The 24639-nt window shown below is 39.0% G+C and overlaps 1 protein-coding gene across 5 annotated transcripts in view; it reads left to right on the top strand.

Moving 5' to 3' along the window:
• The window catches only part of NCK2 (NCK adaptor protein 2), a 120436-nt gene that overhangs the window by 69151 nt on the left and 26646 nt on the right, over positions 1–24639 (top strand). For 3 of the 5 annotated variants that reach the window (XM_086880330.1, XM_086880332.1, XM_086880331.1), the window contains exons 4-5: positions 3854–4575; positions 13882–15255. In XM_086880330.1, coding sequence (XP_086736456.1) covers positions 3854–4575; positions 13882–14076 — 917 coding nt within the window. In that variant the 3' untranslated portion in view covers positions 14077–15255. Of the gene's footprint in view, positions 1–3853; positions 4576–13881; positions 15256–24639 lie in introns of those variants that run through there. The other 2 variants (XR_015284286.1, XM_086880333.1) reach the window with 1 other exon arrangement.

The following is a 24639-nucleotide window of genomic DNA, read 5'->3' as shown; positions in this document are numbered from 1 at the left end:
CACTGCAGAGAGAAGGAGGATTTGCAGTGGGTCACTTCTCTGGAAATGCTGCTAGCCAGTTGATTTTTATTTTATTTTTTTTTGTCTCATTAATGTATCCTAAGAATTATACAAACTCGCATCACTTGACAATGTATTTGTAAGAGTGAAAATGAAGTAATTTACTGCGGGTTACTTGTCGATTGTGAATAGTGTTACTTCCTACAAATTGCAGTAAGAGGCTTTCTGCTGCTTTGTTTTGCAATGTTACTTTTCCTTCCACACTTTTCTTCTCACTTGAAAGCTAACCTCTTGCTTTAGATTACTCCTTATGACAACTATTTGTTTTACAAAGGATTACGGCTTCCAGAGGTTACAGATGAACTGTAACCAATGAGTCAGAATAGGAAAAGCACAGTTGTAGTAGATAGGTAGATAGATTAGTAGATAGGTTTTCATTAGAACAAAGACAATGAAACATGCCAAAACTATGACTGCAATTGCAAGGATATTCAACTTTTCTACATGTGACTCCCACAGTGCTTGAATGTTTTGTTTTCCATGAAATCCTTCATATGGGTTTCATTCCATTTGGACATAAGAATAGGGATCCCCTTACAAATAGTAGTAAGTGAGCATTTCTGTTAGTAGAACTGTAGTGTTTACTCTTCTAGAGATGACTCATGCAGATTATATTTTTCTTTTTTTAATGGAGTTGTGGTTTTTGTTACAGATGCATATACAAAGTTTATAATTATTCTAACTTTATTCTTTAGCTGTGACGAGCCATCCCACTAAACTGTATTTTTAGACTTTCCTAAGGAAATGAAGCTTTCACTAGTCATGCTGTCACAGTCAGCTGTCATAGTCCGTCCATCTGTCCATCCTTGATAACTCAGCCAATTTTAGGCAAACTTGACAGACTGGCAGAGATACACTAACTAGTTTTCTCCAAGCCTGTGCCTGCGAGAGTCATTGCTGGTGTCCCTCACTGGATGAGAAGCCAGAGCAACCCCAGTTCTTTGCTCAGTCCAGGCAGGACTGAAAGGCAGTGGGGCACCAGGCACTGTGCTTCACTGGCCAGCCCAACAAAGGCAGGGAAGAGGGCAGCACCAGGGGAGATGGAGTACGCTTTGAAGGCATTTTGGAGATGGCATTGAGGGGCTAGAGACATGAGAAGGACCTGGGGACTTACTGTGGATCCTTCAGGAGATGTGGGAGGAAGAGGAGGAATAGCTCAGCAGGAACAGAGAAAAACAGGAACATATTTCCTTCATTCTGCTCCTGGAACAACTTGTTTCCTTTTCAGTCATGGACACAGTTATGAATGTTGCAACCTCACATAAAAAATGATTCTTAGATAATGTGCATGCCCTTCGCTGTGCTTGACTGCAGATGGGTCTCTGCATAGTTTGTTCCTTTGGTCAAACCAACTGGAAAGTCTTTGGTGCACATTGCTGCCGTTGCAAAAGGTTAATCATTACCATGCTGTCAGTCTTAAAAAGTTTGTTCACATGAAATGTTAAGCTTAAACTGAAGAACTCCAGTAGTCTTTATTGATAGAAATTAGAAACTTTACTGTATTTTTTTTTTATTTACCCAAATTTGTTATGTTTAATTGGCATGATAGGAAGCAACATTTGAAATGTCAGATGCACAGTTGGAAGGTCTGTGAAAAAAGAGGGGATTTTTGAAACTCCAAATGAAAGAAAGTGCTTGAATGATAACTTTTTCCTAAATGTTTAGATACTTTTATGAGATGTCAAAGGGGATTTTTGAGAAATTTTGGGGGTTTGCCTGTTTGTCAATATTTTTTTTCTCTAGATACTTAAGTTTATGGTATTTTCTTGTCACACTACATCCCCATTTCTCACAGTTATCTCTGTACTCTGCATTTCAGCTACTTAGGCCATCTACTTTACCATCTACCACTTTTTTCATTAGTTCTTTTGCTGTGATTCCAGGAAGTGAACTGTGTATCTTCATTAGTGAGCTGATAAAAGCCTAAGTTTTTAATCTGGAAACTTCAGTCTCAGTGGAAGGCTTTGTGTGGAGTGAATCTATTGAAATGCAGTTGCTTGTTTTCAATGAATTTATAACAAGTAATTTCCCCCTTTTCTTAACAGAACGACCCTTAAGTTGTGTTTGTTTATATCACTGTAATTTAATGCTCATTAGTTCTGAAACATCCTTGTCTTTTTGGTTAAAAATTATCACTAAACTGATGAAAATTTCCAGTCTTGGCAGAGATCAGAGGCTGACCAGCTTCTGATTAGTACTCGCTTGTACACTCTTTTCCTGTGATTGTCTCCCCTAGCACAATAAACTGCCTCCCTCATTTTGCTTGAAAGTGCAGCCACTTACTCTTGGCTGAAGTGATGTAGTTAGAGTTACATTAGGATGTAGCAGGCTCCAGCAGGAAATCAGGCCCTACTGGGGAAGGTCAGGAGACAACTTAGGATCATCAGAATTTTCTCTCATCTTCTGAGACCATAAGATCATGTATTAGTTAATGTATTTAACCCTTCTAGACAGCGATCCCTGCGTGGTTTTGTGTGCATTGTTAGTCTGTGCTGTACAGACAATTGTGACATAAGCATGAAGTCTTGTGGTGGTCAAACAGCTTTGAAGATACTGAAGGCATCTGAAGATGTCCATTGTGTATGCAAGTACATACATATCTAAATATATTAAAACTCACTTTTTGGCAGTGGAGTGGCTGGATTGAATAGGCCTGAATTGTTAAAAACACAATAGCATGCATCTTCTTATTTCAGATTATTCAAAGAAAAAGTACTTTTATTATTTTCCTTCCATTAAATATTCCATAATCACCGTGTGTGCTCTTGTGTCTCAACTAAATCTCTCACCTGCTGCCCAGGCTCTAGGAGTATGGAGAAAAGTACAAATGCTCCTATTTCTGTGATGGTTTTGCTTTCTGTCTCTTGCATGATATTTTGGGTGTTGCTTGGTTGTTTTTCAGGAATTTTGTAAGTGAATTTCACAAGGGAGGCTACTTGTTCACTTAATTTATTATTTTGTTTATATATAAGCTTAAGTGAGGCTTGCTGCAAAAGCTTGAAAAGTACTCCAAATGTGTTGTGCAGTTTTTCTATATTTAAACAGACATTAGTATGGTTTCTCTAATTTTAAAAAAAAATAAATAGAAGGTGATGTGTTCAATGTTATTGTTGTTTCTCCTGTACATTGTATTTACATTATAATTAAAGCCATGACAGGATATCAGAATTTACAGATTATAGGGAAACATACACAAATGGTCTTCCTCATCATCAGGTTTTTGCTGTTACAGTACATGATAAAATGTAGTAGAAAGAGGTGTGGGTTTTGGAAGGAGGGTTGCAGTTGGAAGGGATTGCAGCTGTGCCTGCCTGGGTACTGCCAAAGCAAAGGGAGCAATACAATCTGCAGAGAAACTTTAGCTTTTATTTCTGTGCTCGTTAATTTTTGTAGGTTTTCTTTCACTTTTTGTTTGAGCCTAATTGAAGTCATCTGTAAAATTAAAAGGCATGGTCATTTGGCTGGAATTTAAAGATATATTAACAGCAAGCTCAGAATGGGTTTCAGTGATTAGCTGTTCTAGTGAAGAAATCACTGTGTTTAAACTCTGCTACTTTTGAGAAGAGACTAGAAGTCATTATAACACAAATTGCTCTTTACCTAATGGTGCATCAGCTGGATGTTAACGAGAATCTCTTAAAGGTGTTGCTAGTTACTGACTATGTAGTGTTACAGAAGAGATCTCCATTTATCAGTGTTGTTGAAGTGAGGGTACAGCATGTCACCACATCCAGCTTCTGCAATCTGGGGACAAGCATTCCAAGTGACCACTTTACATTTCTGTCTTTAACAGGCTTGGGAAAAACAAAGAGAAAGACGAGTGCAAGAGACGCCTCCCCCACTCCCAGCACAGACGCAGAATACCCTTCCAACGGCAGCAGCGCCGACCGGATTTACGATCTTAACATTCCCGCCTACGTGAAATTTGCCTACGTTGCCGAGAGGGAGGATGAACTGTCCCTCGTTAAAGGGTCCCGAGTGATTGTCATGGAGAAGTGCAGCGATGGCTGGTGGAGAGGTAGCTACAACGGACAGATCGGCTGGTTCCCTTCGAACTATGTGGTAGAGGAGGTTGAGGAGGCAACTGCAGATTCACCCAGCTTCCTCAGCCTAAGGAAAGGCGCTTCCATGAGTAACGGCCAGGGCACCAAAGTACTCCACATCGTTCAGACACTGTACCCATTCAGCTCCGTCACAGAAGAAGAGCTCAATTTTGAAAAAGGGGAAACGATGGAAGTCATTGAAAAGCCAGAAAATGACCCAGAATGGTGGAAATGTAAAAATTCCAGAGGTCAAATCGGTCTTGTTCCTAAAAACTATGTAGTAATCATTAGTGATGGTCCTTCCATGAACACTTCCTATCCGCCTCAGATAAGCTACACGGGACCATCTTCTACCGGACGATTTGCTGGAAGAGAGTGGTATTACGGGAACGTTACCCGGCACCAAGCAGAATGTGCCCTGAACGAAAGGGGAGTGGAAGGAGATTTCCTTGTTAGAGACAGTGAATCTTCGGTAAGTGGTGCTCGGCCTGCTGGTTTGTAACCCCCCATGCATGGGTTAGCAAGCACGGCACTTAACACATTCCCTGTCTTTTCACCCTTAAAGAAGCGAGCAGGGCTTCAGCATTACCAACCAGTACCCTCCTTGCTCATGAGAATTGGTCTGTCAGTGAAATGCAGTGGCATTTACACTGAAATTTAACAGCTGTGGTCTGTATTATCCAGGGGTTTTTTAAATTAGTGGACATTCAAGTAAATATTTCAGGTTTCCAATTGGCTTTCCATGTGTTTCTCATGCCATCCTCAAATTTAAAGCACTAAAAGAGAAAATAATTCTAGTTGATTGAAAATTTGGTCACCTAAAGCTATTTTCAAATAGAATCTTTGCATTGGTCAGTTCTGTTCTGCTTTTAATTGAATAATTACAGTTTCTTTATTAGTTACAATCCCATTTTAATGTATTTTTGATCTACTTAGATCATTTAGGTTGTAATAAAATAAAGTTATTATTGTATCTAGTTTTTAAGATTGTTATATACACCAGAGAGGGTCAAGTCAGAAGCTCATATGCCTTGTAAAATGAGCCTTGATGACATCAGAGGGATCTGAGTAATGCTGATTATGGTTCATATAATTCTGAAAGTTAAGATTTAAAATTCAGCTGAAAGGACTTTCATGTCTGCTGAGGCCAGAGAATTTGCAGTTAAAAGCACTAAAATTTAATTATCCTTTGACTGTGATTTTGAAAAGCTGACAAATTTTAACCTTGTATCATACATAACACCGACAAAATTGACAGAGTACAATTTCATAACAGTCCCAGATATTTTTATCTGAAGATAGTATTGTCTGATTAAATTTCAGGTACCTCTCCTTGATGAATTTGCTCTGCAAAAAACATGATAGCTATCAAACTACCCTTTATTTGAAGCTCTGTGTCATTGAATTCCTATTTCACCTTAATTGTAATCACTAAACAAAGGCAAGTGCAAATAAACCACAGGAGAACAGGAAAAAAAAATTAAATAAAAATTAATTAGAAGAAGATAGGAAGAAAAAATTGGGATTTAGAAATCATAACTGATTTACAGAGGCTGAGAAGAATCAAGTTAGTTTAGTCAACAGAAGAAAAGAGTGATATGGGACACACAGTCTTCTAAAATGTAGAAAGCCACTGGAGGATTATGGTAGTCATAAAATTACAGTAGTTCCTTTTTTTCCCCAACATTCTTTTCCTATCAACATCGTGTCTGATAGGGGCATACTGGATGTGGTGGATTCTTTGAATGTCTGTCCAGCAGGTAGAAGCTCACTTTCAGATCTAGAGGCTGCATTGTGATTTATCCTGAGACTGTAGCTATCAACTTTGTTTCATCTCATGGGAAAGTGCCAGAAGGAGAGTTTGAAAATTAATACATTACTTAAAATATGAAAAAGCTTACCCATTTCTTAGTGCATGATATGTTACAGTGAACACTGTGCTATGGCTTGGGTTTTTTTTGCTCTTAAGAATCTGCCTCTATCTCTGGAGTAAACGAACTACCTTGAAAGAACACAATAACCTTTTAATTTAATGTGATATCATAATATTAAATCCCTGTATTCATAGCAGTTTCAAACTTTTTTGCCTGCATTGTTACTGAAGAAATCATTTCTTCAGAGTACAAAAAGACTCGTTCAAAATGTGGTCTTCCAACTATTTCTGGCATCTAACACTTAGTAGGATAACAGAAAATTTATTCAGTTCATATCACAGCAAGTTTTTGCACACCTGCAGGAAAAAGAAAAAGCACTGAATTGAGGAACTTACCTTTTTTCCTTATTTTTGTACTCTTTATCTGGTCTTGCAAACCCCGTATTTAGCAATGAGAAACTGTAGTCATGCACGTAAATGCCTCTCTGGTATTAGTACTGCATGAGAGTTTTACTTTTTATTAGGTTTAAAGAAATAATTTACTGCATCTCAAACTTTCATCTGCCCTAATCTCTATGTATCATTCCATCATATAGTGTGTTCATGTATGTGAATTATAATACACTGGGGCATTGCTAGTTTTTTTCCCTGGAGTGCCACAAGTGATGTAATAAGTGAATGGGTATATTTCATAACATTGAGAAAAGGATCGTAAATATCTATTTCAAATTTATTATGTATGGAATAAAGAAAGAGTTTAGCAATAACTCATAAATTTGATAGTTGCTGTATTTCACACATGTGACTACATAGGTTGTTCATGCTGTGCCTAAAAGTCACCAGGAGTGTCTTCACAATCTGAGCAGATGGTTTTGATTAGAGAGAACAGGCTGAGCAGAGCCAAGTTGTCAGCTCTCTTATTTGCTCATCTGGCCACCAGACCAGCACTTCCCATGACACTGAGTTGCTAACTCACCTATTAAAGCTGCAGATGCAGGGGTTATTCCTTTTTAGAAAGGCCCATAGATAAAACTGTGAATCATGCTGCTAATCTTGTGCCTTATTTTTGACCTGTTTTAGAGTTTTCTGTAGCTTTCCATCACCATAGTTACAAAAATTGGTCTGCATAAAAGTTTTCCATAGATTTCAATTTTGCTCTTGTCACTGAGCTATGAAAAGCTCTCCTTGGATAGATGAAGGTTTGTATTACTCTGTATTCACTTGATGAGACTGTCATGTTTTTGCATTTCAAGTGTTAGTAGTTGCAAGATTTTACAATATTTCTCTAGGTTTAATTTACCAGATGTTTGTCTCACAGCTCAATTCCTTGAGCCAAAAATATTCTTCTCAGTAACACTTAGACCTACAGGATGCTACCAGAGAGCAGAATAACCTGAGGTGAACTCTGTAAGGTAGCTAGGAGCCTGATTATCTTCATTAATTACGAATTACTATTATTAGAACCATAAACTTGTTTGAACCATTTAAGCCTATAGTTTATGTAACAGGCACAGTTACCTACTGATAATTTTTTTTGCCAACTGTGTTATACCTAGGTAATGTCACCTTAGTTTTGGAAATCTGAAAGAACTGGGCATGTCCCTAGTTAGAAATACTGCTAACTAGTTGTTCTTTCTGTTGCAGGCTGCTAGGTTAATGAAACCTGACGTTTGTCTCATTTAAGTAACATAACAATGAACAAAAAAATGCAGATTTAACCTATGCAGTCTCTGTAGAGCCACTTTATGAATTGCAGGCTCTTCAGTGGTCAGATTTTTGCTCTCTTTGTGTAGTTCCTAACCCAAGACAATCAGGTCTTGGCTGATACTGGTGGTCTTGGTTGGGTGGGTGATTGTCATGCTTTGAAGATCTCAGATTTCACTGAGCACAGAAGCAAATTTGGGTGAGAGAAGGTTGTTCTGTTCAGATTCACACCAGAAGACAAGCGTGCTCGCTAGTACTGTAGCTAACAGGAAGCAGTAGTGTGTCACCTCCAGCTTCTGAGCAGAGCCTTTGCTGCAGACACCCTTAAACTTCAAAGGGAGCTTTTGTCAGAACTTGAGGGCCCCTTGCAGTCCTCTGCAGGTGGGTGTGAAACTGGTGATCAGGCAAACAGCAGTGCTTTGTAGTCCTATGAGGTCTTCTCATGAAGCAGAGAAGGTGTTATTTTTCTCAGACTATGAGTGAGCTTTGCAAATTTCTGGATGATTTCAGGAGCAGTTATTCATTAGGAAGCAATGGCTACTTTCTGCTGGTAGCGTCACAGCATTCAAATTAAAGTAACCCGTCCTAAACAAGTTGCAGGATATAGTTTTAAGATGATACTGATGATTTTAGGTATATTAAAATGATAGGATTGTAGGTATGACTGGATTTGTCAGTTTTTTGAGATCATATTTAGCTTCTCTGTTTTTTGTCTTGCAATAATGACAATAGAAGGAGGAGGCAGAGGTTGAGAGGTTTGTATGTTTTTTGAGGCGCTAATTCTGTAGCATTCAAGGTGTCCCATGTTTTCCTGGGGTTTTAATCCTGCAACTGTTGGATAGAAGCAGTGAAATGTGGCAACTGTTTAAAAAGTGAACATTGGTCATGTTCTGTGACATGCAGTGATCGATAAGTAAAGCAGACATGAGGAAAAAGTTTTGCTTTGAAAACAGGCATAAGGAAATATCCTAGTGGCTTGTTTTAAATGGAAGAACAGAAACCTTATTAGAGCTATAGCTGAAGATCGATGAAACCAATTCATATTTCTGACCTGTGTAATATTGATTTTGGAACATGAACATTACATAGGGAGGAGAATGGTATTTGGTTATATCCAAATGAAACAGAAGGAGTAGAAAAAGGAATAATTCTCCCAGATGGTTCTTTCCAGCCTGATCTTAGATCTTTGAGCTATGACTTTGAGTTTTTTGGCTGGGTGGTTAAGAGAAGTGAGGGAAAACTTGGAGTATGGAAGTGGGAGGAGTTAGGAAGCCCCAGGACAGGCTCACCGATGGGAGTTGAAAGGGTCTGGAATAGTTTGAAGAATGAGTGCATGAGAATACGTTTCTTGGGGAAAGGGCATTGGCAGATGGAATTGGATTAAAAGGAAAAATTTGTAAGTTATAAGATCAATGGAAGACTTTCAGAGGGAGCTTTTTCACAACCTTGCCATTTATAAATGATAAAATTATAATTTCATTCTCAAATTGAGTGTGAAGTGGGAACTGTGTTTTTCCTGTTTCACTTGTTTTTCCTTATATTGCTTTATCACTTGTTTTTGTGGTAGTTTTCAGTTGTGTTTTTTTAAAAGATCGTTCAGTTCCTCACCAAAGAAATAAAAAAACAACTTCCTACCTTTTGTTTTCCACATGTTGTAGGTACCAGCTAGCTTATGATCATCTGTAGATATAAGCAGGTGTTAAAATAAAAGAATTGAAAATAAGTCAAAGTACTGCTACACCTGGACTGTAGGTATAGATTAGATCTAATTAGAGCTAATCTTCAATTTTCTGGTTTAGGAATTGATTTAACTTCAGGTTAGGCTTTTCAGGCTTTGGTCTGTCTAATTATGATGGTGCAGAAATATTCATAGTTTCCCTGCCACAAAGCTGTTCTTTGTAACTCTGTTGCAGAATCATCAACTCTTCTATAGACTTAAGGGATTAAAGTTTACTTCTGATATGCCTTTATTTGGTATGTGAGTCTTTTATTCCTGGAAAAGTTAGTGTGTAAACATCCAAATGTAGCAATTAATTTAAGAGGGAGAAGAGAGAAAAATTGGCCAGCAGTTAGAACAAAATAGCTTTAACAGTAAATAAAATAAACAGACTTGGAGCAAATCCAAGGAGGACAGCAGGGAACCAATTCAAATTGCATTGAACCAGCATACTTTGAAATGGTAGTGTTAAGAGCAATAGTTTATTTAAATTTTTTTTTAAATGGTATTTTTAATGAATTTGCATTTCTTAGGGCAGGAAGGAACCAAAATAATAACAAAAATAAGTCAAATTGCTTTTGCTGTGCATTCTTGAGTCCTATAGAAGTTACTACTCTGAGGCCAATAAAGGGTTTCAGGATTTTTGCAACAGCTGTTTGAGCTCTTGCATGTCTTTGCACCGGATGATGACTCTTGAAAGTTAGATCAGCCTTTCCGCTTTTTATATTTTTTTTTAATTAAATCAGATAATGAAAAGAATAAACTTTGTAACATATTCTGCAGAAAATATGATAATGTCTTCTACTTATGTATCAATCTAACTAGCAGGCTCCAGGGCTGTGGAGAACAGACAATAGTTCATGAGAAATGTTCATTCATTAAGGTTATAATTAAACTGGCAGGAAGAGTATTTGATGTATTGTGTGGGTCACCTCACAAAGATAGAAATCTGGCCAGTGCCTGGGTCATAGGACAGTATGTCAGAGGTCCAGCATCTCTCTGTGTGTCATTAACACATCCTTTATGCCTAGAAATAGCGATTCTTAACAGATACAAGGAGCTTTGAAAACTCATAATTTTGACATGTTTAAAAACAACTGCTTAGTCAGAAAATACAACTTATTTGAGAGCAAAGTGATTATTTCACTTATTTTTAAACTTTTTCCATAACAACGTTGTTTCCTGTTCCTAAGACAAACGAAAACTAATGTTTAGTTCAAATTAGGAACTTCCCATTTATAAGTTCTTCTGTTTTAGTTGAGGGCCTTTTGGTTACTGGTTTTTGTTTGGTGTATACATCACCCATGGAAGGAGCAGAACTTAGTCAGCAAGATTTGATACTGTTTTTTGAATCCTAACTGGCTGATCTGTACTTGCTGCCTTAGTCTGTCCTTGGTGAGACCCCACAGACCTGCCTGTGTTCAGGGCACAGCGATCAGAGCCCATGCCCTAAATTTCTCTTCCATGAGCACAAAGGGTCCCAGAGCTTCTGGAGAGCTTTGTGCAGGCCTGTGCTTTGTTACTGTTTAATGGCTGCTGCTTGGAACTTTGGAGATTCCACTACAACCAGGTCCCAGGCCTGTGTGGGTATGGCTGCTGGAGGGTTTGTCCACAATGCGTTCAGGGCTTTAATCACAGCAAAGTGTCTGTACAGCCAGGTTAGCTTTAACCCAGTGGGGTTGATGCTGAAAATAAGCCAGTATCAGTGTGAGATCTGTGCAGCCTTCTTTGTGATGCTGCTGAGGCAGGGGCTTAATACCAGAGATAGTTACCTTAAAATAGCAGTTTTCATACTTGAATTTAGGGAGGGATGGCAGAGCACAAAATATATCTTGGGCGGGGAACTGGAAATCCCAAAGATATGCTGTTACGCACATTTCTTTCCATCACTTTCTCCCACCCTTCCCAGTCTCCTCTTGGCAGTCATAGCGAGTGTTCTGTGTATTTTGAGCCAATGGCTGCTCAATGCCAGAGGAAGCCTTCCTGATGGAACCTGCACTGACCCGGTCAAGGCCCAGTGACCCTGGATTATACATGGAACAAGTAATTATCCTACGGGTGTTACATAAAATATATTTTTAAAGAAGTGATGCTTGTTGATCTGGAATGTAGTGGCTTGAGGTAGAAGAGGGTTAGGCCAAGGGTGTGGGGAGATTGCTGCTGCCTTTAGCAGTACAAAGGGAGAAGAGCTGCTGCCCAAAGCTGAGCCTTGAGTCTGAGGAACTGGACAGAGCCAGATCAACAGGCATGGCAGGAGCTTTGTTTGCTGTGGCAGGGTACATGGAGTCAGAGGGAAGACAGAGAAAGCATTAGTTCTAAAACAGGTGAGGAGGAGATGCAAGAGATGAGATATTTGGGATAGGCAGGACATGAGGGTTGTGTGGGCAGAGACTCATTTTATTGCAGGAATAAAGACAGCATGTCTGAGAAAATTCTGTCCTCCAGCTTATTTGGGTATGTACTCAGTGTGTGTTTGGTCCCTTGCAAAATGCAGGATAGAAGACTCGGTGTGGTTTTATGAGCTGAAGTCTGGTGTCAGGAGTAACATGTGAGGGCTCCTGACCCATCCACTTAGTCCTCTCCTTTGCCATGGCTGTGCTCAGGATTATTCCTAAGGCAGTGCTGTGACCCAGGTGGGTTTTGTTTAGCCTGGGCAAGCACAGGTTTGCAGTGCTGGCCCAGCCAAAACAGCAGTGTGGTGGGGAGAGGACCAAGGGACACAGTAGGTGGTGTCAAAAGCCTGGCATGTGCCTTCAGCAGTTTGTGCTTGAAGCCATGCCTTCAGTGGGCTGAGACACTGCAGCAGGAGCTCCAGAGTAGCATAAGCATTACTTAACTCCATTAAGTGCTTGTTACAAACTTCAGTGTGTGCTTTTTACTATTCAATTTCCTGCTGGCTGATGGCACTTCCATACACCTCTCACAGGGCAAACCCATGCTCCCATCTGTCATATCCCACTCCTACATGGAAGGGAGCACCCAAGATTCATCAAAGAATGGCAAAAACCACAAGAGTCCAAAAGAAGCTCATGAAGTTTTATTAGCAAACTACACATTTGGCATAAAAATCCATGTTTTGCCCCTACTCTCTAATAGTAAGGGGAACAATAAAAGAAAAGAGGGAAGAAAGAGAAAGTGAAAAGTAGATCAGACTGAAGAGGGCAGGAGATCCAGTCCTGGATCCAGAATCAATCCAGCCAACAGGGTGTCCAGGGCCTGGGGGGCGCATCACCAAGGCTTTGTGGGGCTACCTGGTTATAGGTAACTTACCCCTCCCTGGGAGTAGATTTCTTACTCTTCATGTAAATGAATCAGCATGTGTACTCTTCTGGACGTTTATGGAAATGGGGGGAGCTTTGAGGGTCTTTTGGTGGTCTTGATCCCCCTCTACTGGACTTGTCGGCTCCTTGACCCCATTCCCATGTCTGTACTGTTTTGTGTTGTGTGGTCTCCATGGACCAGAACAGGAAAATTGGCCTAAGAAAGATGCTGCCCTACCTCTGCACATCTCCCCTTTCCAGCCACATCCTTTTCTAATTTGTCTACTTGAATGGTCGTTGATATTTGAGGCATAGCAGCACATTAAATCCTTATTGCCCAGGCTTTTACACCATCTCTGTGGCCGGCCAGCAGCAGTAGGTGGCTGGAGACAGAGTTCAGCTGGAAGCTGAAGGGACACTGTGTCCTTTCCACCCTCCTATGGTGCATGTGGTGAAGAAAGTGGAATAGTCTCATTCTGGCTGTTTGGATGACAGCACTCTCCTTGTTAAAGCAACTGATTGCCAGGATGAAGAGATTTATCGTTAGAAATTGTTATGTCCTGAGTAACTTAATTAGTGCATAAATTCTGTCTTTTGTGGGTAGTGGCATAATGGTGAGATTTGTACTGTGTTTTAATTCTATAGCTTTATCTTTTTTTACAAAGGAAGTGTACTCAATGGGAGAAATTATTCCCCATGCATGTAGTAATGAAGATAAAAGGTGCATGTGTTTTTGTCTTTTGCAATGCAAAGCAAGAATGGCCCTCTAGTGGTCACCGTTTTAAAAAAAGCAAAATGGGGAATTTTCTTCATCTCACCCAAGCTACATTGCAGTAATTGTTTTCTCCGGGGCACTCTAGTGAGGAAGACATGCATGACAAAAATTCTACCCTTCTCCTTGACATTCTTGTGCTTCTAGATTGAGTAACTAAGATAATATTTGCAATTTAGTCATGTAATTGGCAACTTCAGACTGTGCATCTGGGGAGCGTTCACTTAACTGACTTAACTGTGCACGTTAATAACAGTGGCAATTATTTATTGAATAATAGGCTATTTGGTTTCTTAAGAAGCTAAAGCACCGAGCTGTGGAACAAAGACTAATGTAAATTACTGTCAACTCTATGACACAGTTTGTTCCCGAAACTGCAAAATTATGCCATCGTTTTGTTCACTTTTATGTAATATTTTTTTTTTTTTTTCTTTTTGAATTCTTCTCTACAGCCCAGTGACTTCTCAGTATCTCTAAAGGCATCGGGGAAGAACAAACATTTCAAGGTGCAGCTCGTGGACAATGTCTATTGTATTGGGCAGCGACGATTTAATACTATGGATGAGTTGGTGGAACACTACAAAAAGGCTCCCATCTTCACCAGTGAACACGGGGAAAAGCTTTATCTTGTGAAAGCACTTCAGTGACGTTGAAGATGGACTTGGCCGCCTGGGCCTCTTATAACTTACAAGCCTTAGGTCCTAAATTCACTTTTATAGAGCAGAGCAATATCTGAAGCAGGCTTAAGGAATAGGCTCTTTCTAAAGTGTTTGCTCTGTCAGTTGCTGTTGGTCCTCTTTTTTTTTGTTTGCCTCTTTTTTGTGTTCCAGTTCTGTTGACCTCTGACCACCTCTCTTCAGGTTGAGAGTTTCCCTTGGGTGGCCGTGGCTAGCACTCACCTTCCCGGCAGAGTTCAAAACGCCCCTCTCCTGTGTACGTTTACATAGTTAGCTCAGATCAAGGAGGGGCGTTTTCAATTCAAACCAGTGTTAATCTGTTCAGACTGCTCATGCAGGCAGAACTCTCCGTTCAGAGACATCGGGCACAGTTTGAATGCACTGAAGCTGCAGCTGCTTGAGTGAGAGAGAGTAGACATAACAGTTGTGGCTGTGAGTTCTGTAGCTATATTGCTTACCGAGTAGGATAATACAAAACCTCCTAGTTCCTAGAAGCACTCTTTACACTGTACTCTGCTATTACATTGCCTCTCTGACTCTTTGTAAAGAGTACACTAATTAAAAGCATTTTGTAATAGTACTTCTTAAACTACTATGGTAAGATTGTAGTAAAAGAAAACTAGTGTATTTTGGTCTGTAATTGCAACAAAGAGAAATTTTATTTGAAAGTTGATTACTAGAGAAAGAATAATTGAATTGTAAAGGCTGAATGTTTTGGTAATCTACAACCAAATGTGCCATCCACATAATGCTTTTTCCTCTTGCCCTTCTGCTTGTTTGAATTAAACAATTATGTATTTAATTCTCAAAGTAATATGTATCTGTAGCTGATTGTTGACACTAATACAGAAGATTAATAAAAACTGATCTTGGGACAGGGTGGGATGGGCTACCAACACTATATATATATTTGCTTTACAGAAAGAAATCTTCGGGTTTTACAGAGGATGGCGTGGTTGGTAGGAAGAGACACACAGAATGTTTATGAAGAAAATGCATTTTTCTCTTTTCTTTACATTTAAACTCCTTTATGGTTTAAATATACAGTCTTTAGATGGCACATTCCTGAGATTGAAGAAGGGATCATGAGATCTCAAAATCTTGCATACTCAGTTTTTTGGATATTGTAATAAAAAAGGTATTACGTCATGATGGAGTACTGGATTTATCCTTGGGTGGTAGTCCTGGTGTTACTTTAGCAAGGTGAAATAGAGTGAATAATGAATTTGTTTGTCTTGGAATTTGTGTGGCCTAAAAAGAAATCATCTGCGATGGCAGAGGACAGTTTTGATATGAGGCAGTGTCTAATGAGCTCTGTGTTTCATGTTTCTGTGATAATTAAGTTATGATGGTCCATTCATAGCTTTAATGAAAACTGCAAGATGGACCTATTTCCTGGTACCTCTTTGCTATTAAAACACATTTCTTACCTATTCTGTGTTTCAGCCAGTAGTAGTGCAACTACCTCTGTGTATAACTCTGGAGCAGGTTAAGCAGATACCAGCACTGTCTGACTTGCTTTGGGGTAAATAATGCCACTGCCAGGAGACTGCACTGGCACCTTTGCAAATGAACTGCAGTCTTGCTCAGATCCAAGAGGCTAGTACAATTTCTGAAATTCTATGCATGTACTATTTTTCCACCACTCTTGAAATCTTATTTCTGTAAGGTTTTCTGAATTGACAGCTTGCATTGGAACTAAAATATGTATTTTTCTGTATGTGCATTAACTAAAAATTGGGCAGTGACACTTGTGCTTGGTAAAGCTTAATGAAAGAAAGCAGTGATTCAGAGCAATCCAAAATGATCATGTGTTATCTTGAAGAGCACCTACCCACGACTGTCTTCTAAGAAGATAGAAGTTTTCTTTAGGAAGTTGGTGAGAAGTACCAGTTGTTTACAACTTACCTACAGAAGGACTCCACAATGGGAGTGAATTCTGCAGAGAATGTAGGGATTTGCCTTCTAATACCCAGTTTTTTCTTTAGGTGAATCTAAGCATGTACTGGCTATGGCAATAACATTAAGAAAGTCAGCTATATGTTGTATGAGCATTTTCAGGTTTGAGTGAATTGCTTTTCAGTCTTATTGTCTCCTGATAGTATTTGCAAAAATTATTTATGGGAATGGTTTATCTTTTTAGTAAACTGATTACTCTATTTACTGTTTCATGCCCTGTGTTCCTTTTTTTCCTGAAATATTCCCTATGTTTCCTGTTCCAGAAGCCTTCATATGCCTCTTGCAATCTTTTTTCACTTTTTTCTGGAGTCCATTTTTACAAGCTCTCTTAGTTCCTAAGTCCTTTCTAGTCTTAGTATTTTAGAACTAAATCAGATAGACATCTGAATGAAGGTTTTACAACATGCTTTATATTTTAATGGATTTATCAAATTTTCTTTGCTTGTTTCTGTTACCTCATCCTCTGTAAACAGCTTCTGTGTCTTGAGGTGTGAATTGTAAAGTACTTTGTTTTGGAAGCAGTTAGTTAGTTTATGACCTGTAAATTACTAGCTCAAGTAATTTCTTTTCTTTTTTCTCAAGTAAGTCTCACTTTGGTTTTTCCCATGCTGTATTTTATCAGCATGCTTTCCATTCAGCAGGCTCATTAATAGCTCTTCAGTTGTCCCCATCATTACTGAGGTATGTTCATACTAATTTTTCCACCTTTTCCTGCCCTTTTGGTCTCATTTGTTGAACTTGGCTTAAGCATTAATAATCTTCAGTACTAAATGCTTCATAAAGGGGCAATAGACATGGATTTATTTTCCTATTTTTATACACATCTTTCAATTATTTGACAAAATCTCATCTTTATTTTTTGACTACTTACAGCCTCTTTGTCAAAGCTTGCGGTGGGCGTGGGATTTTTTATTTAAATATGAGCGGAGTCGTGGTGACCTGAATTTCATTGCTTACAGTATTCATTAAAGGCTCAAATAATTTCTGATGGAGTAGAAGTTGTGATTTTTCTTTATGGTGTTTAGTCTGGGTTTTGCCATCCTACCTGATTCATACAGGTGCGTAAGTTGTACTTTTAAGTACTACTCCTGTACAGCTGTTAATGTTTTCTTGTCTTGCTGGTGTCCATGGAGGAATGTGAATGACTTGTGAATCTGTAACAGTTGCTGCACTTTCCACACAGTGGCAGAAATTTTAGATCCATGTTTATAATTTTAGCTCTGGGAGCTTGGTGACAAGCTCCCACTTGACGTTATCTTGACTGTTATATCACCCTGTTTTATTATCACATATTAGGTGGGGACAAATTAGTAAAGGATTAATCTAAGAGTGCACTGACAACATGCCAGGTAAACACACATGGATATACTGTGCTATAAAAGCAAAGGATTTGCTTACTCTTTGCTTTTGAGTAGAGAGGAGGCAATAAAGACGTGCAGTTGGGTACTTAATGTCACTGACTGCATGAACAAACTCTGAAGTCCCACACTTGAATGGTTCTGCTTAGTGTTCTCTATTCAGAGCTTTATGTCTCATAAATGTATATTAAATCCTAAAAGTTTACAGCTGTTCCTCCAAACCTTTATTGTAGCTTTTTTGTACTGGCAAGTTTGGTGTCTGGTTTAATGGTTTCACTATGGGGAAATAAAGATCTTCCACGCTTAGAACAATAACTTCTATTATAACACAAAGTTGAAGTACTTTCAGAATGCCACCATACAATTTCATCTATAAAAATGACTCAGATTTTTGCCTTAATTATAAATAAAAAACTAGGAAAATGGATTACAGGTCCTTTGAACTAGGTCTGACAATTTACTTGGCAAAAGCTACTAAATAACTTTTACTTCCATTTTTTCTTGGTCTTAAGATAGTTTAATTCTGTGGTTTAGAGGTAAATGAAACTTGGACGGTCTCTACAATCTGAATCTGACAGGTTCTGTTTTCTTACTCCAGTGGGATGGGATGACTCATTTTTAAATGGAAACTTGTTAAAATATAATAAGCTGTGAAAATTGTATTGCTAAAGTAACACTGATCTCTTAAAATGCTTTAGGAACTGTGAACCTTCCTATTCCTTTCTTTTCAGTACATCCAAAATTCAGTGCCTTTTTTATGAAGTGGAAAAGTGCAAGCCAGCAAGAGTGTACAGCATGCACAGTCCTGAAGAGCATTACAGATTGCCTATACCACATGAATGGAAGGATGCAAGCAAATGCTGCCATTCATTCACTATTTTGACTAACAAGTAAATCAGTTGTGCAATGCTCTTCTAGAAAGTATACTGTAATTGTATCCCAAATGTGTACCAGCTTTGGTATGTGATAACAATGACTAATACATGTTCTTGTGCCAGTGTCTTGCCAAAGCAATAGCTTGCTGTCTTTTTCTCTTTTTTAGGTGGGCGTTCATGTTGTTGGATATAGTTATAATTTTTTTGAGAAATCAACACATAATGTTTTTTGACCTAAACTGACTTAATGTGAAAAATATCTTTACATATATACTTAAAACTCTAGTATTTTCTGGTCTCTTGCATGCTGCTGGAATCCTGCACTCTTTTTGTATTTTAAAATGTAATTTTTTTTCTGGCATATTCTTAGTGTGTCTTTTCTTGTTAGAAAATAGGCTGTTTCCCCTGTAGTTACTTGAACTATCTACCCAGGCTGATACAGAAGCTGACTAATAGAAGTGACATGTAGCCATTGACACATTAGACAAGTTTTTCCATGCATTTGCTTTCCCATGTGGTAATATTAAATGGTTTAAGAGTGGGAGGTTAAACAAAAAGAAAGAAAAAAGGAGTCTCTCTAATTTGACAGATTATCTTCAGCAGTGGGAGTCCACAGTGAAGAGAGACTAAAAGGTAAGAAATGTTCTTTTCTATTTACTTAAATGGATTTAGTTTGGAATTTAGCTTGACATCATATGGCATGAGTGCATGAAGTAATACAAAGGTTAACAAATTAATGCTGGTTTAGTCCATTTTATTGAAGGAGTGGATGGATAAAGTTCTTGATTCTCAATGTCTTACTATAGGAAATAGTCAACAAAGGGAGAACTGGGATTTTGGGGACTTCTTTGTAGTTGGTGGGGCTTTTTGTTTTGATTTTTCAGGGAAGACTTCAAAGGAGGTGTCCTGCTCCAGTGTTCAAGCGAGATTTTTGCTTCTAAGCTTCCTCCCAAAAAACATCTCTTGAGTGTGGGCCAGGCCACAGGGAATGTGTTGAGTGGAATTATTCTCCCACCTGTAATTGAAACTGTGGTGAATAATGGGCTACTTTTTTTTTTCTTTTTAATTTTGATCTTCATTAGATTGGATACATACATCTATATGGTAATTAATTAGTGGGTTCTGTGGGTTACTGACTTAGTTTTTCACCTGGGTTCAACTCTCTCAAGTTGAAATAAGCTTGATGATTTTTTTTTTTTTTAATTCCTTTTTATGTCACAGAACCAGTAGTGCATTCAGTGCAATTATAATTGGTAATGCAAAGGAGCCCTTTAGTTGTGGGCAGCTGGTATGTTTGGAATACAAAGTCCAGAGATGATGATGATGATAATACAGCCAAATAAAGAATTGTGGATAAGGATACCAGGAGACAGTTAGAGAGAACAGGCTCTGGTATCATTAACCAAGTGTCTTGATGATTTCTCTTTGGAGAATTAGGATGTTTATTTTCATTTGAATATGCATAGCTATTTGTAGAAGTTAAACTTAACCCTTTTTTGGTGTACAGTGTGTTTATACATAAGTAAATTCACAGGAATTGGCACTGCAGGAGAGAATGTGAATGTTGAGGCCCCAGGAAAATTAAGTCTACTCATGTTTATGACAGCTTTCCTAATGAAAATCCTCGCAGGTTTATGTCCCAGTAAAAGGTGGGGTGCTACTTCATGTTCCTTGGTATTGCACTGGCATTGGCCTGACTTTGTGCTGCTACAGACTGTCTCCACCAAAGACAGGGTGACTGTGATTATATTAGAAGAGATTTCCATAGTGTCAGGGCTCTTGTGTGACTAGTTTGGGCTAAGCACAGAGTGCAGTGTGAAGAGAAGAACAAGGTCTTGAAGAACCCACCAGGAATGGGTGTGTGCCACAGAGAAATCATTAAACCTAGTTGTGTTTGTCCTTTGTCCTTACTAATTCAGCAGTGAATGCTGACATTATTGGTGTTTGGTGTTAATAAGTCTCAGGGTTGTTTCTTGTGCTAACAGAGATCAGATGTGCCACATCTCTGGCTTGTCTCTGTAATCGTTCTGCTATAAAGTTCAGAATGATTTAAGAGAAATTATATCTTCATTTTAGCTAGCATTTCTGGTATATAACCATAGCTATATTGTCAGCCTTCTGATGCTCTTTATTATTACTTTTTCTGTAAAAATTAGAAGCCTGAGCATGTTTTAAAAGTTACCATTCTCAACTCAGCCCTTTGCCACATGATAAGCATTAGATTACCAGTCATGTACTCTTCCATGGCAACATCCCATGTTGTTCAACAGTGGTCTTGGAGATTTGTCTCCCTAAATTAACATCAGATTTGTCTTTTTTTATTTTTTCTTTTCTCTACAATTTATTTTCCTTAGAAATACATGTCTTTGCAGTCTTGTTAGTTCTGGAAGGTCTTCTAGTCCTTGTCTGCTGTTCTGGAATTTTGGGGATCATTTGGAACAATGGTCTTTCCATCCAGTGTTGGCTTCTTGGGAAATAATACTCTTCATGATGAACTCTGTTATCTGGTGTTGGGGAAATAAGAGCCAAAGGTGCTTTCCTACTTCATGGTAGTTCTGGGAAGCACTTTGTTCTAACAGAATTAACTCCGGCCATTCTTTAGAAAAGAAACAAAAAAAAGAGGGAACATGTTACCCTTCTGGTTTAAATCAAATGCTCTGTAAAAACTTGCAAATAGTTCTAAAGCTGTAATAATGGAGGAGCTCATTATGTAATGCAGTGCCAGGAACTACTTTGGTTTCTTATGGAAGGAGGAGATTGCTTTCCTCAGCATTAGCAGGATGTTAATTCTGCAATAGTCTTAGAATTTCATGAAGAACAAACCCAGCCACCTTCAGGAATATGTCTGAAATCAAGCTGTGCATATAACAGTTCTCAATCTTTGAGGGTAGGGCACCACACAGTCACCTAGCTTGAATTTTTATTCTTTTACTGTTAACTGCAATGATTTTACTTTTATGATGACTCAGATGAATAATCTTATTTGTGTTTTTCCTAGTGCAGTTGCATGTGGTCTGGCATAATTTTCATTGACGCTGGTTGAGCTTCCAGGAATCCTGCTTGTCCTGTGCTTTATTCATCTGCACTGCCTTCCTACCTGATTTGTACTTGGGCTCTGCTTTTTTGCTTTTCTCAACTGTTTTCTCTTGTGCCCTAGAGCTTCTTCAGTTTTTCGTCTCCTTGTCTTCAAGTATTTCTACTCTCCCTTAATTTATAACCTTTAATATTTAGAGCCTGCCTAATGAAGAGGAATGATTGCTTTGCTCCAGTCTCCTCCCTTACACCCCCAGATTGCAGAAGAGCAGGTCCACTTCCCTGCATGGAGCTGTATTTCTGCTGTGGGAACATCAAGGAACAGATCATCAAACAAACAACTATATGGCCTGAGCAAACCTGTTTTTACTCACAGAGATGGTTACTGGGTGGTGCAATGCCCACTTGAATCAGCAGCTTGATTTCGGAACTTCAGTGCACGTGTTCTCACTGTGGAAGGTGCTCAAACAGGCTAAGCATCTGCAATTCTGAAATGGGGAGTAGGAAAATACGTGGCCAGTATTTCTGCATATTTACTGCAAATGCTACACAGCATGCTCATCAAAATAGGGGCAGTGAAATTCTTATGTTGGTATTTGGGAGTGTTGGCCCGTCCCTCCTTTTTTGCTTGCTGAAGTTTCTTCTTCACCTGCTGGCTAGTATTTTCCAGAACTGAACAGAGAGAATAGCAAGGATTCCTCCAAGAGAAGTGCCATTCAGCAGTAGCAGCTTTTGAGATGTGATTTGGTTGAATTGCGTCAATCCGTATTCAGGCTGATGTAGTGGAGTTGTTACACCAGCATATAACTATAACCCCGTGTTCTAGCTGTAAATGCCAGTTTGTGCTGTTTATTAGGATTGTTATAAGTATGGTGTGTGTTATAAAATCTTCATTCAAAACCTGGTATCATAAACAAAGCCCTTTAATTAAAAAGAAAAAATAGCTGCCAGCCCACATACAAAAGGAAGGAACAGCTCAAACAGAAGAGAGGAGCCAAAGTAATTGTTATGCACTGTACAGTGATGATGGAGAGCAGACAAAGAGCATACACCGAGGAGCCATGGAAATGAAGCAGCATGAAAGGGCTGGTGACAGCACCATTGGGAGTGTGCTCACCCACACGAATGGAGTCATCCATGTGTTTGCACCAGTGAGCAGGAGTAGAGTTCAAAATAATTGCACGAGGCATTTGCTGGGGGACTGGGCTCAGCAGGCCCAGGCCAGAGGAACTTCAGTTTCATTCTAAAGAAGCTTATGCTTTTTCTCTCAAGATACAGAGGCGGGATATAAATAGTAGTGGGCTTGAATAAGCAGTCTGCCTCTGCAGCAGGAAATGAAGACATCTAAGAAATCCCCTTTGTCCCAGATAGATGTGTGTGTGCGCATGTTTACTTTCCCTCCATTTAAAAGACTGCTTCAGATTTGATTTGTTTTAGAACGAGCTCAGTTCTCCATTAAGAATCAGTGCAAGCCTTTCCATAGCAGACTGGTCACCAGGGAAAAATTTGATTACGCTTGAGCATGAGTGTTAGCCACATTGTCCTAGACTGGACATGGTTGCCTTAATCCTTGGTGAGCTCAGTACCTTAGGAAGGGAGAACCAATATTTCAACAATTTTAGTGGGGTACATAATTGCATTGAAACTCCTCTGCTCTTCCTCCTTCCCCACCATTCCAATGGCTTGGGTACACATACCCTTTGGCTACTATGATATGTTTTGCAGCCCTGATACCTGAGCAAGTTGTTTTAAGTCTGGAAAAAAAAATCTTGAACTTGCTTCTCCCACTGGCCTTTCCACTGAATATGAAAAACATCTGCACTTACTTAGTCATACCCATGTCAAGGAACCTCATTGCCCACTGCCATAAGAAGAATTTGTTGCTTGCCATCTGTACACAGAAAATACAGGATTGCTCCCTCACCTGTGGAAGACCAATATGAGGCTATCTGTCAGTACTATGTTGTTTCACATCAGCATGGGTATGAGTTGGATTAGGAGCTGGTGATGCATAAAACTTGATCAGGAGAGATAAAATACAGTGTGTGTCAATTCTGAATCATCTCTTTTTCAATGAAGAGGTCTGTGCTGGCCCTCCTATTTAAACAGTTTTAACAGTAGACTTACCAGTACACATGCATTAGGGGTATGCAAGGCCTTAAAAACACTGACTGTGATGCTTCTTTTTTTCAAGCAAGGGGAACATTATTATTGCAAAAGCAGTGAATCTGAACTAAAATACACCCTTGTTAGTGATTCAGCAAAGAGACCAGGTCAGCCAGTTTCCTCGTCTTTATGAGGCTTTGTACTTTTTTATGGGACCCATCTCCTTCCAGTCCGGATGGGTGCAAGTATGTTATGAACTCTTAACAGGATGCTCTGAACTAATCCTCCCCTGGGCTTTCAGCTGCTGTGCTTGCCAGTCATGAAAGTCATCTTTTACTGGCCTGAAAAAGAAAGCAGAGAGGTTTTTCCGGGTTTTATCTGTGTCAGCAGATTAGGAAGAACAGTCTTGAAATTAAGTCATGGTAAATTGTGATCTAGAGAGCTATAGATTTTTGTGCTCCTCTAAGATGATAGACAGGTATTGAAAAAAAATAGGGAAAGTTAATGGAGACATTTCTTTCTCTGAATGACATTCACCCTTCCTGTAATCCTTATCCTTTCCGGCAGATAGAGAAGTTTGACAGTGCTTTCCCCCTCTGAATTTCTTGCCCTAGAACTCAGGAAACTGGCCAGTCTTGGTACTGTCTTCTGGTAGATTATGGCAATTTACACTCACCAAATGTTTTGAATATACAATGGTAATGTTTTGGTAATGTGTTTCAGCAAAATTTGTGTGTCATTATGTGAGCACAAATATCACTTCTCTTCAGTGATACTGCCTGTGCTGAGAGGCATACGTGCATTATCTATCACCCTGACTGTTAGTTTGAGAATGCTTTTGTTTTTAATGGACAGTGGCCATGTACTGAGGTGCAGAAAAAGGAAATTATTTGCAGAGAACCCCGCAACATTATGCAATAACCGCAAAGAGCATCAACATTTACATGTTCTCTAAGGGCTTACACCAAGGCAGGCTGAAATTTCATGGAAAGATCAAAATGGCTAGACTTGGCTTTGGATCAGACTCTAATACAATTAATTCCTTACTGACTTCTGTTTGATATCAGAAGGTACTAAGGCACTTGCACTTATGATTTTAAGAGGCCTTATTTTAGAAGACATAGGGGATCAGAAATGTTAACTTGTATTCCAGAGCAACTGACTAAATTATATATCTGTGTTTTTTCTAAGCTATCTTAGAC

This window comes from Cyanistes caeruleus, chromosome 3, assembly GCF_971803275.1.
Source record: "Cyanistes caeruleus chromosome 3, bCyaCae1.hap1.1, whole genome shotgun sequence".
NCBI classification, from domain to species: domain Eukaryota; kingdom Metazoa; phylum Chordata; class Aves; order Passeriformes; family Paridae; genus Cyanistes; species Cyanistes caeruleus.
This window is presented reverse-complemented; position numbering and strand designations above follow the sequence as displayed.